A 12,854-nucleotide genomic window follows, 5' to 3' on the forward strand; every position below is an offset into this window, starting at 1 on the left:
AACCTGCACAGGCACGATGGGCCGAATAGTCTCTTTCTGTGCTGTAACATTCTATCATTCTGTGATTATGAAGCGTAATCATATAATATGAGTATTGATCAAACCTGAAGGTTATGCAAACTAGAGTCCTTTGAATGGAGATAACGTATTATGTCTGTGTAGTGTTCAGTGATGGAGTGATCCCTAGAACCCAGAAAAGACATCATTAAGCTCACTGCTGTGGATTATTTGAAAGAAATCTTTCATGTATTTCTTCTCTCGAGTGGAGTTGTGGGGATATTTCCCTCCTGTCTGAAGGGGGTGAAACCTTTTACAGGGAGAGATCCCAATCTGCCAGGTTTTTATTGCGAGTGGTAAAATTATTGTCCCCATTACAGTGCAGGGCCGTCAGTTCTAGGGAAGAGGCCAATTCCCCCACTCCAGTATCAGTCCTCTGGTCAATTATACCACAGCTGGGTGCAGAGTAAAGCTCTCTCTGCTCTGCCCCAAAAGTGAACTTTAACCCAACCTCGGGAACCCATCCACCACTGCACCAGTATCACATTAACCCATCTCCCATACCAGACATTCTTGTGGCTTCTAGCCATGGCTCTGTGGGTAGTATTCTTGCCTCTAACGACAGAAGATTCAAGCGCCATCTAGACTTGCAGCAGATAATCCAGGCCGACATTCCCAGTGCAATACTATATGATTATCTGATCATTGTGGGACAGCAATGTTATAATGACCAAATAATCGTTTTTTTAGTGATGTTGGTTGAGGGATAAACATTGGCCAGGACACCGGGGAGAACTCCCCTGTACTTGTACCTGAATTTCAGAGGTTTCACTCCATACAAGAGGGATTGTCAGAAAAGGGCAGCTCTACAGTCTCACCTCTGAGTCAGAAGGTTGTGGGTTCAAGTCCCATTCCAGAGACTAGAGCACAGAATCTAGGCCGACACTCCCAGTGCCAGTACTGAGGGAGTGCTGCACTGTCGGAGGTACTGACTTTCGGATGAGACGTTAAACCGAGGCCCCGTCTGCCCCTCTCAGATGGACGTAAAAGATCCCACGGCCACTATGGCAAAGAAGAGCAGGGGAGTTCTCCCCGGTGTCCTGGCCAATATTTATCCCTCAACCAACATCATCAAAAAATAGATTATGGGATCTTGCTGTGCGCAAATTGGCTGCCACGTTTCCTACTTTACAACAGTGACTACATTTCAAAAAGCACTTCATTAGTTGTAAAGCGCATTGGGAGTTTTAAGGTCGTGAAAGGCGCTATATAAATGCAAGTTCTTTCTTTTAGTTGGCGTTAGGTGAAACAAAAGATTGTACCTGAGGTATTCAATTGCATCGACAGTTCCTGAAAAATGAAGGGGAAGGTTTTTAAAATATAAAAAGTACCAACACTTCTGGCAAAGTAAGTTTCAAGTAGTTTGATTCCAATAAAAATGGGAGAATCTCACCTTCGATGTATTTCCCATCCAACAACTTATCCTAAAAGTAAAAGACAAGTTTAAACTGCTGAACCCATCAAAACCAGCAACAGGAAGTGGAAGAAAATGGAATTTAAACAAAATCCTGTCACTAACCAGTATTTCTCTCAACAGAGCAGGTAAATCTGTAAGAGGAACAATGAGTTAAAACAGATACACGGCAGAGAACAAATAATTCCACATTTTCTTAATAATCCTCCAGATGAACTGTGAAAGAGCAAGTTCTCTTTAACAAAACAAAAGATGAATTTTCTGTCAATTTTGTATTAAATAACAGTCCCCTCCTCTCTCTCTCTCTCTCTCTCTCTCTCTCAGGAACTGCTCATGCTGGTCTCACAGCTGCCACCATTCCTTCACCAGCTCACCCAAGGGGCTATTCTTCTTTTTGGAGGAAGGATCGTGGGTTGACGTAGGGTCCTGGATTGGGAGAGGATGTCACAGCTGAGCCTGAGACTGAGACTGCCCTCACCCAATATAAATTCGGACACACACTCACACTCGTGCGCACACACCCTCGTGAGCACACACACACACACTCGCACATCATAGAATCATAGACAGGTTACAGCACAGAAGGAGGCCATTCGGCCCATCGAGTCCGTGCCGGCTCTATGCATGAGCAATCCAGCCAATCACGCTCGCCCACTCACACTCGCGCTCTCACTCACACATACACACTCACACTCCAGGAGGAGTTGCTGGATAGTTACCGGGAGTGGAAACTCTGTCTGATTTTTCCTCGGTCTACCCTAGGGACGCTAAGGCCGATTGTAAGAGCTCCACCATTACCCCACCCGAGTTCAGCTAACTCAGGAGAGTCCAAAGATCAAAAATGTAATCATGCTGCTCCGTGTGATTCAATACAGCAAAGCTGGAGAGATACTTTATTGGGATGGAATCAGGCAATAATTTTGACCCTTTGATGGCACCTTTCTCCTCACATGTGGTGATGTAATTTTGAAGAAGAACTTCCTCTTGATCCTGACAGCTCATTGGATAAGTGCCCGGGTGGTCAGACAGCCTGTTAACACTTGCCATCCAGGCTCACACAAAGAACAGACATTAGGGTAAAGTTCAAAGGGTCTTCATTGCCCAATGACACTGTACCCCAACACAAGTCAGTGCCTTCACTGGGGGGGGGGGATGGGGGGAAGAGAACATAAAGAACGAAGGAGTATTTCCAGTTAACAAGCTCCTCCTCAGGGGATTCCCCACAGAGTCCAATAGACTTTACTTCCTTCTCCAATGGGAACATTTAGCAGAAAGGTTTTAAAAGTACAGACATACCTAGCATTTAATTGGAGACTTAACCAGGTGAAGCAAATAACAACTGCACTTTAATATCACTTGTTTTATTGTTAGTTACCCCTGACCTGGGTTAATTTGAAAATTATTTAAATGGCACAGATCCCAACCAAAAGAATATATTCATTTAAAAAATATATATTTCTTACTTTCACCTGGATCCTCATCGACACAAAGTCCGGTTTGGGAAAGACTTAAGATGACCAGCAGGATCCAGTAGTTTGGCCGCATCTTATCACCGAGTTGCCCAGTTCCTCCAGTGGTACTGACACTGTGAATACGTATTATGGAGGGTCAGGAATGTGAAGCATCTCTCACTGTCAGGTAACAGGGAGATTCACCACAAAAGGACCGGCCAGAAATGAAACAGAGTGATGTACAATCAAATCAAAACACCACTGGCTTTATTTCCACAGCAATACAAATAGGAGCCTCTAATTTAACAGCTGCCGCACATAGAATCATACAGCACAAAAGGAGGCCATTCGGCCCATCGTGCCTGTGCTGGCTCTCTGAAAGAGATACCAATTAATCCCACTCTCCCCTGCTCTTTCCCCATAGCCCTGAAAACCTTTCTTTTTCCGAGTATTTATCCAATTCCCTTTTGAAAGTTATTATTGAATCTGCTTCCCTTTCAGGCCGTGCATTCCAGATCATAACAACTCGCTGTGTAAAAAAAATTCTCCTCATCTCCCCCCTGGCTCTTTTGCCAATTATCTTAAATAATTCAAACATAAACACCCCTGAATATCTGAACAGAGGTGATAAACTTGCGTAAAACGATTCAAAAGTGTATTTTTTTTAAAATCCACTGCAAATGTTCTCAAATTAACCAGAACTCACCAATTTTATAACCTAAAAATTCAAAATGTCCCACTCAACACAGACTGAAATACTTTAATGGCCAGTTTACTTTAATGACAGCGATAAACCTGAGCTGCACACTGCGAGTCAGAGAGGCTGCAAATCAAATGTTAACAGAGAGAAAAATTAAAGCGGTCTTATTTTCGGGTAAGAATTATTCAAGGTAGGAATTATTCTAAGGACTGAAGGACAATCGGTTCACTGTTCAACCTGTTACAAGGTCGGGGGTGAAATGAACAAGTGGCCGATGATATTCTGGGACACTCACAAAACATTGACAGATTTGATCTGAAGCCGGTTTAAATCACTGTGAGAATCACTGAAGTGGGGGGAGGGTCTCTCCCCCCCCCCCCCGCCCCCCGCAGGTTTCCCACATTCTTCCTTTAGCTTGAAACAAGAATAGTTTTGAATTGATCCATTGGGTAAATCAGCCGCTGGGAAGAGTGAAATCGCCACACTCACAAAATGCAACATCTCCCGCTCCCCCCTCCTGATAAACATTCGCTACAATTTGATTATCAGGAAAACCTCGCCAACCAAAGGGGTCCGATTAAAGATCAAGTACCTGAGCAAAAAACTCGCCGATTCTGTCTTTCTTTCTTTATCCAAACTCCCGAGGAAGCAACCGAGAAACTTGCTTGCTGACGTCAGACAGGTGTTCGGTTACACCTGCCCTCCTTCCCAGTTCAATAACTTGCATTTATATAGCGCCTGTATCGTCTCAAGGCCCTTCACAGGAGGTTATCAGACAAAAGCTGACACCAAGCCACATAAAGAGACACTACACGTTCATTGGCTGTAAGAGGATAACTAGGGCCTATTACAGACCAAAAAGGTAACCTGTGTGTGGAGGCGGAAGATGTGGGTTTGGTTCTTAATGAATACTTTGTGTCTGTCTTCACAAAGCAGAGGGACGATGCGGAGATTGTACTTAAGGAGGAGGAGTGTGAAATATTGGATGGGATAAACATAGTGAGAGAGGAAGTGTTAAAGGGATTAGCATCTTTGAAAGTGGATAAATCACCAGGGCCGGATGAAATGTATCCCATGCTGTTAAAAGAAGCAAGGGAGGAAATAGCGGAGGTTTTAACAATCATTTTCCAATCCTCACTGGATACAGGTGTGGTGCCGGAGGATTGGAGAACTGCTAACATTGTACCGTTGTTTAAAAAGGGAGCGAAGGATGGACCGAGTAATTACAGGCCAGTCAGTCTAACCTCAGTGGTGGGCAAATTATTGGAATCAATTCTGAGGGACTGGATAAACTGTCACTTAGAAAGGCACGGACTAATCAAGGACAGTCAGCATGGATTTGTTAAGGGGAGGTCGTGTCTGACTAACTTGGTTGAATTTTTCGAGGAGGTGACAAGGAGGATCGATGAGGGTAGCGCAATTGATGAAGTCTACATGGATTTTAGCAAGGCTTTTGACAAGGTCCCACATGGCAGACTGGTCAAAAAAGTAAAGGCCCATGGAATCCAAGGGAAAGTGGCAAATTGGATCCAAAATTGGCTCAGTGGCAGGAAGCAAAGGGTAATGGTCGACGGGTGTTTTTGCGATTGGAAGGCTGTTTCCAGTGGGGTGGCACAGGGCTCGGTACTCGGTCCTTTGCTTTTTGTGGTACATATTAACGATTTGGACTTAAACGTAGGGGGCATGATTAAGAAATTTGCGGATGACACAAAGATAGGTCGTGTGGTTGATAGCGAGGAGGAAAGCTGTAGACTGCAGGAAGGTATCAATGGACTGGTCAGATGGGCAGAAAAGTGGCAAATGGAGTTCAATTCAGGGAAGTGTGAGGTAATGCATTTGGGGACAGCAAACAAGGCAAGGGAATACACAATAAATGGGAGGATACTGAGAGGTGTAGAGGAAGTGAGGGACCTTGGAGTGCATGTCCACAGATCCCTGAAGGTAGCAGGACAGGTAGATAAGGTGGTTGAGAAGGCATATGGAATACTTTCCTTTATTAGGCGAAGCATAGAATATAAGAGCAGGGAGGTTATGCTAGAACTGTATAAAACATTGGTTAGGCCACAGCTTGAGTATTGCATACAGTTCTGGTCACCACATTACAGGAAGGATGTGATTGCACTAGAGAGGGTACAGAGGAGATTTACGAGGATGTTGCCAGGACTGGAGAATTTTAGCTATGATGACAGATTGGATAGGCTGGGGTTGTTTTCCTTGGAACAGAGGAGGCTGAGGGGAGATTTGATTGAGGTGTACAAAATTATGACGAGCCTAGATAGAGTGGATAGGAAGGACCTATTTCCCTTAGCGGAGGGGTCAATAACCAGCGGGCATAGACTTAAAGTGATTGGTAGAAGGATTAGAGGGGAGCTGAGGAAAATTTTTTCACCCAGAGGGTGGTGGGGGTCTGGAACTCACTGCCTGAGAGGGTGGTAGAGGCAGAAACCCTCAACTCATTAAAAAAATCCCTGGATGTGCACCTGAAGAGCCGTGACCTGCAGGGCTACGGACCAAATGTGGGAAAGTGGGATTAGGCTGGGTGGCTCGTTTCTCAGCCGGCGCGGACACGATGGGCCGAATGGCCTGCTTCTGTGCCGTAAATTTTCTATGATTCTATGAAAGCGATTTGGGACGTCCTGAGGTGGTGAAAGGCGCTATAGAAATGCAAGTTCTTCTTCCTTTATTAGGACAGGTGATCAAAAGCTCGATCAAAGAGCTGGGTTTTAAGGAGCATCTTAAAGGGGGAGAGAGAGAGGCGGAGAGGTTTAGGGAGGGAATTCCAGAGCTTAGGGCCTCAGCAGCTAAAGGCACGGCTGCCAATGGTGGGGCGAAGGAATTGGGGAATGGACAAGAGGCCAGAATTGGAGGAGAGCAGTGATCTCGGAGGGTTGTAGGGCTGGAGGGGGTTACAGAGATAGGGAGGGGGGGGCGAGGCCATGGAGGGCTTGGAACACAAGGATGAGAATTTTAAAATCTACATAGATAGATAAAATATTAAAGGATCCACATGTGAGGCAATCAGCTTCAAATGTAATGAAAGTTTATTATTCTTTAATTACAGTGATTGTAGGAAACACTGAACAAAATGTCAACAACTTGTAAACGACCAGATCAAGAAAATTGACACTTGGTTGTCCCTTCAGCCCGGGCACAGCCTCCTTCTCTGGTGTCTACATGTTTCCAAAAGTGAATAACCTACTAGATTAAAAAATTTAATTCTTTGAAATGTAAAATATCAAACATTTACTTTCAGTTTTTGCGATTAAATCAGATGACTGGGCGTTAAATTGTAAAACCCATCATTTCTGAACATTTGAGATGTTTTAAACGATCCCATTCAAACCCAGACCATTAGAATTCATCACCCCCCCCCCTGTAAGAACCGTACAGAAGGCGATTTACAGCTAAAGCCAGTTTTGAAAGCTCTTTTAAAATAAAGCAGCTACCCTGGAATAACACTGCAACAAGACGATATCAGGCACGTTTTCAATAAACCATGGCAGTCATTGGGTTCAGATCAAACACCCTCGCAACAGAGATATTTTTGACCAGAAAGGACAGAGTTAGACATCTAAAAGACTGTACTCCCTCAAACAGCCATCAAATGAATAACAAGTTCACACAATATTCGAGTATATTTAAAATAAAACAAGCAGCGTTTTAACATTATTTGACCTTTTAAAAAGTGTAAGTCTGATCCATTCTAGCCGATCGGAATGGTTAAGTCCAGCCCTTTGCTACGAAGCATCGAAAGGCAAGGCCGCTTTACACCGGTTTAAGGACAAACACCACATCATCCAGGACGTAGTGGTCGTTGTACAGGTCCCCCTCGCAGAGGTAGGGGAGCCGGGTGAAGGATTCGATGGCAAAACCCGCCTTGCTGAACACGTCCTCGCTGAAACTGGCCACTTGCTCCTCCCACGTCTCTCCCGTTACTTCCAGATATTCCGAGGGTCTCTCCCACTTGCCGCCTGCAAAAAAAAACAGATCGCAGCAGATGCAATAACCAAACGATTCCTATTACCTCCCCTGCCCGGTTTAACAGCTCTCCCCAGGGTGCTGACCGGTGCTGGTTGTGTAGGTGCCAGTAAACCCTCGCCAAAGTTGCTGCTCCTTGCCGGCGATGGTAGACAGCAAGGGTCACGGGGCTATTCGACTGTGGGAGGTATAACGACATTTTAAATACCCGGGGTGGGAGCAGTACAGAGAGGAGTCACGGGGCTGATCCCCGGTGTCAGGGGTCTGAGTTGTGGGGAAAGGCTGGAGTGACCTGGGCCTTTCAGCCTGGGAAGGAGGAGCCTGAGAAGATAATAAGATAGTTAAGGGTATAGGAAAAAGTTTAACCCGGAATATTACTTTTTAATTAAACTGAGAGGAGGATAAGAGTTCACGGATTCAAACTAGTAAAAGGTAAATTTAGGACTGAGATCAAAGGCACACAAAAAGCAGTCAACACATGGAATGGACGCTGGGGAAAGCAGTGGAGGCAAAAACTTGGGAGTCACTTAAGAGACAGCTAGACGCTGCACTGATGGGCCGAATGGCCTTCCTCATTCTCCACTATCTTGTGACGATTAGGCTCAGCTGCGATTCCCTCCACAGTCGAATTTCCTCCCAGCACTCTCTCTGTGTTTACATATTAAAAACAATAGGCACTTGGGCGAGTCGGGGGAGGGGAGCTGGAGCCTGCAGAACCTATGGCCCAGGAACAGATCGAACAGTCGGAACAAGAAGGGAGAAACTGGGAAAACTGAGACAAATCCACTGCCCAACTCTGGCTACAGATCCAGGTGTTCAGCACAAACTTTGGGTATCGCACATCAGCAGTTAAAAAATAAATCTGGGTAAATAACCGTTATACTTCCACAAGACAGAACTTTGAACACAAGCAGCAAATTATTTATATTATATTTAATAAAAACAGAAAACGCTGGAAACACTCAGCAGGTCAGGCAGCACCGACCTGAAACATTAACTCTGTTTCTCTCTCACAGACGCTGCCTGACCTGCTGAGTGTTTCCAGCATTTTCTGGTTTTATTTCAGATTTCCAGCTTTTGTTTTAGAAATTATTATTATTGTTTGTTTTGTGATAGAAGTTAGATCAAGAAACACACAGCCCCTGTGGCCATCCCCCTCTCAAACAGGTATACCGTTTTGGATGCTGTTGGGGGAGATGGCTCACCAGGGGAAGGTGGCAGCGGCCAGGTTCATGGCACCGTGGCTGGCTCTGCTGCACAGGAGGGCAGGAAAAAGAGTGGCAGAGCTATAGTGATAGGGGACTCGATTGTAAGGGGAATAGACAGGCGTTTCTGCGGACGCAACCGAGACTCCAGGATGGTATGTTGCCTCCCTGGTGCAAGGGTCAGGGATGTCTTGGAGCGGCTGCAGGACATTCTGAAGGGGGAGGGTGAACAGCCAGTTGTCGTGGTGCATATAGGTACCAACGATGTAGGTAAAAAACGGGATGAGGTCCGACAAGCTGAATTTAGGGAGTTAGGAGTTAAACTAAAAAGTAGGACCTCAAAGGTAGTAATCTCAGGATTGCTACCAGTGCCACGGGCTAGTCAGAGTAGGAATGACAGGATAGCTAGGATGAATACGTGGCTTGAGAGATGGTGCAAGAGGGAGGGATTCAAATTCCTGGGCCATTGGAACCGGTTCTGGGGGAGGTGGGACCAGTACAAGTTGGACGGTCTGCATCTGGGCAGGACTGGAACCAATGTCCGAGGGGGAGTGTTTGCCAGTGCTGTTGGGGAGGGTTTAAACTAATGTGGCAGGGGGATGGGAACCGATGCAGGAAGTCAGTGGGAAGTAAAGTGGTGACAGAAACAAAAGGCAGTAAGGGAGAGTGTACAAAACATGACCGGACAGATGGTCTGAGAAAGCAGGGCAAAGACCAAGGGAAGTCTAGATTAAACTGCATTTATTTCAATGCAAGAAGTCTGATGGGCAAGGCACATGAACTCAGGGCATGGATGGGTACATGGGACTGGGATGTTATAGCTATTACTGAAACATGGCTAAGGGAGGGGCAGAACTGGCAGCTCAATGTTCCAGGGTACAGATGCTATAGGAAAGATAGAGCAGGAGGTAAGAGAGGAGGGGGAGTTGCGTTCTTGATTAAGGAGAACATCACGGCAGTAGTGAGAGGGGATATATCCGAGGGTTCGCCCACTGAGTCTATATGGGTAGAACTGAAGAATAAGAAGGGAGAGATCACTTTGATAGGATTGTACTACAGACCCCCAAATAGTCAATGGGAAATTGAGGAGCAAATATGTAAGGAGATTACAGACAGCTGCAAGAAAAATAGGGTGGTAATAGTAGGGGACTTTAACTTTCCCAACATTGACTGGGACAGCCATAGCATTAGGGGCTTGGATGGAGAGAAATTTGTTGAGTGTATTCAGGAGAATTTCTCATTCAGTATGTGGATGGCCCGACTAGAGAGGGGGCAAAACTTGACCTCCTCTTGGGAAATAAGGAAGGGCAGGTGACAGAAGTGTTAGTGAGGGATCACTTTGGGACCAGTGATCATAATTCCATTAGTTTTAAGATAGCTATGGAGAATGATAGGTCTGGCCCAAAAGTTAAAATTCTAAATTGGGGAAAGGCCAATTTTGATGGCATTAGACAGGAACTTTCAGAAGTTGATTGGGAGAGTCTGTTGGCAGGCAAAGGGACGTCTGGTAAGTGGGAGGCTTTCAAAAGTGTGTTAACCAGGGTTCAGGGTAAGCACATTCCTTATAAAGTGAAGGGCAAGGCTGGTAGAAGTAGGGAACCTTGGATGACTCGGGAGATTGTGGCCCTAGTCAAAAAGAAGAAGGAGGCATATGACATGCATAGACAGCTGGGATCAAGTGGATCCCTTGAAGAGTATAGAGATTGCCGGAGTAGAGTTAAGAGAGAAATCAGGAGGGCAAAAAGGGGACATGAGATTGCTTTGGCAGATAAGGCAAAGGAGAATCCAAAGAGCTTCTACAAATACATAAAGGGCAAAAGAGTAACTAGGGAGAGAGTAGGGCCTCTTAAGGATCAACAAGGTCATCTATGTGCGGAACCACAAGAGATGGGTGAGATCCTAAATGAATATTTCACATCGGTATTTACGGTTGAGAAAGGCATGGATGTTAGGGAACTTGGGGAAATAAATAGGGATGTCTTGAGGAGTGTACATATTACAGAGAGGGAGGTGCTGGAAGTCTTAACGCGCATCAAGGTAGATAAATCTCCGGGACCTGATGAAATGTATCCCAGGACGTAATGGGAGGTTAGGGAGGAAATTGCGGGTCCCCTAGCAGAGATATTTGAATCATCGACAGCTACAGGTGAGGTGCCTGAAGATTGGAGGGTAGCAAATGTTGTGCCTTTGTTTAAGAAGGGCGGCAGGGAAAAGCCTGGGAACTACAGACCGGTGAGCCTGACATCTGTAGTGGGTAAGTTGTTAGAGGGTATTCTGAGAGACAGGATCTACAGGCATTTGGAGAGGCAGGGACTGATTAGGAACAGTCAGCATGGTTTTGTGAGAGGAAAATCATGTCTCACGAATTTGATTGAGTTTTTTGAAGGGGTAACCAAGAAGATAGATGAGGGCTGTGCAGTAGACGTGGTCTACATGGACCTCAGCAAAGCCTTTGACAAGGTACCGCATGGTAGGTTGTTACATAAGGTTAAATCTCACGGGATCCAAGGTGAGGTAGCCAATTGGATACAACATTGGCTTGACGACAGAAGACAGAGGGTGGTTGTCGAGGGTTGTTTTTCAAACTGGAGGCCTGCGACCAGCGGTGTGCCTCAGGGATCGGTGCTGGGTTCGCTGTTATTTGTTATTTATATTAATGATTTGGATGAGAATTTAGGAGGCATGGTTAGTAAGTTTGCAGATGACACCAAGATTGGTGGCATTGTGGACAGTGAAGAAGGTTATCTAGGATTGCAACGGGATCTTGATAAATTGGGCCAGTGGGCCGATGAATGGCAGATGGAGTTTAATTTAGATAAATGTAAGGTGATGCATTTTGGTAGATCGAATCGGGCCAGGACCTACTCCGTTAATGGTATGGTGTTGGGGAGAGTTATAGAACAAAGAGATCTAGGAGTACAGGTTCATAGCTCCTTGAAAGTGGAGTCACAGGTGGATAGGGTGGTGAAGAAGGCATTCAGCATGCTTGGTTTCATTGGTCAGAACATTGAATACAGGAGTTGGGATGTCTTGTTGAAGTTGTACAAGACATTAGTAAGGCCACACTTGGAATACTGTGTACAGTTCTGGTCACCCTATTATAGAAAGGATATTATTAAACTAGAAAGAGTGCAGAAAAGATTTACTAGGATGCTACCGGGACTTGATGGTTTGACTTATAGGGAGAGGTTAGATAGACTGGGGCTTTTTTCCCTGGAGAGTAGGAGGTTAAGGGGTGATCTTATAGAAGACTATAAAATAATGAGGAGCATAGATAAGGTAGATAGTCAAAATCTTTTCCCAAAGGTAGGGGAGTCTATAACGAGGGGACATAGATTTAAGGTGAGAGGGGAGAGATACAAAAGGGTCCAGAGGGGCAATTTTTTCACTCAAAGGGTGGTGAGTGTCTGGAACGAGCTGCCAGAGGCAGTAGTAGAGGCGGGTACAATTTTGTCTTTTAAAAAGCATTTGGACAGTTTCATGGGTAAGATGGGTATAGAGGGATATGGGCCAAGTGCAGGCAATTGGGACTAGCTTAGTGGTATAAACTGGGCGACATGGACATGTTGGGCCGAAGGGCCTGTTTCCATGTTGTAAACTTCTATGATTCTATGATTTTAAATCTATACACAAACACAGTGTGCAACTGAGTCACAATAATACACACACAATTCATTCAATCTGTACACACACAGAATCTATATCTGTACACAAGACAGATAATCTACACAAGCATTAAGTCTGTATATACACAAACATCCATAATCTGTACAATCTGCATGCACAGGATCTGTATACTTACACAACTCAAATAATCTACACACACACAGTGAGATGATCTATACACTGACTCACACAGTTAAGGGTCTGAGTCAAACCTTAACTCCTGAATGTCTTCACATTGACTCAACACTGCGTGAGAGACACAATCATTATTATACAGCGTATGCAGAGAGACACTCACACTCACACACTCACACTCACAAAATCACTGCTATTCAGAGCCACGTGCTCCCAGGCAACTTCCTCTCCCAGTGACGTGGCGGCTA

The 12,854-nt window shown here is 45.2% G+C and overlaps 2 protein-coding genes across 2 annotated transcripts in view; both read right to left on the reverse strand.

The window, feature by feature from the left end:
* Nucleotides 1–3,046, reverse strand: part of LOC137340770 (otoancorin-like) — a 41,291-nt gene extending 38,245 nt beyond the window's left edge. The window contains exons 1-5 of the mRNA XM_068003519.1: nucleotides 2,935–3,046; nucleotides 1,577–1,605; nucleotides 1,451–1,481; nucleotides 1,320–1,347; nucleotides 105–183 (exon numbers count right to left, since the gene is read on the reverse strand). Coding sequence (XP_067859620.1) covers nucleotides 105–183; nucleotides 1,320–1,347; nucleotides 1,451–1,481; nucleotides 1,577–1,605; nucleotides 2,935–3,016 — 249 coding nt within the window. The 5' untranslated portion in view covers nucleotides 3,017–3,046. The remainder of the gene's footprint in view (nucleotides 1–104; nucleotides 184–1,319; nucleotides 1,348–1,450; nucleotides 1,482–1,576; nucleotides 1,606–2,934) is intronic.
* Nucleotides 3,047–6,645: 3,599 nt separating this feature from the next.
* mettl9 (methyltransferase 9, His-X-His N1-histidine) overlaps nucleotides 6,646–12,854 on the reverse strand; it is a 34,998-nt gene continuing 28,789 nt past the window's right edge. The window contains exon 5 of the mRNA XM_068003520.1: nucleotides 6,646–7,593. Coding sequence (XP_067859621.1) covers nucleotides 7,388–7,593 — 206 coding nt within the window. The 3' untranslated portion in view covers nucleotides 6,646–7,387. The remainder of the gene's footprint in view (nucleotides 7,594–12,854) is intronic.

This window comes from Heptranchias perlo, chromosome 22 (assembly GCF_035084215.1).
Source record: "Heptranchias perlo isolate sHepPer1 chromosome 22, sHepPer1.hap1, whole genome shotgun sequence".
NCBI classification, from domain to species: Eukaryota; Metazoa; Chordata; class Chondrichthyes; order Hexanchiformes; family Hexanchidae; genus Heptranchias; species Heptranchias perlo.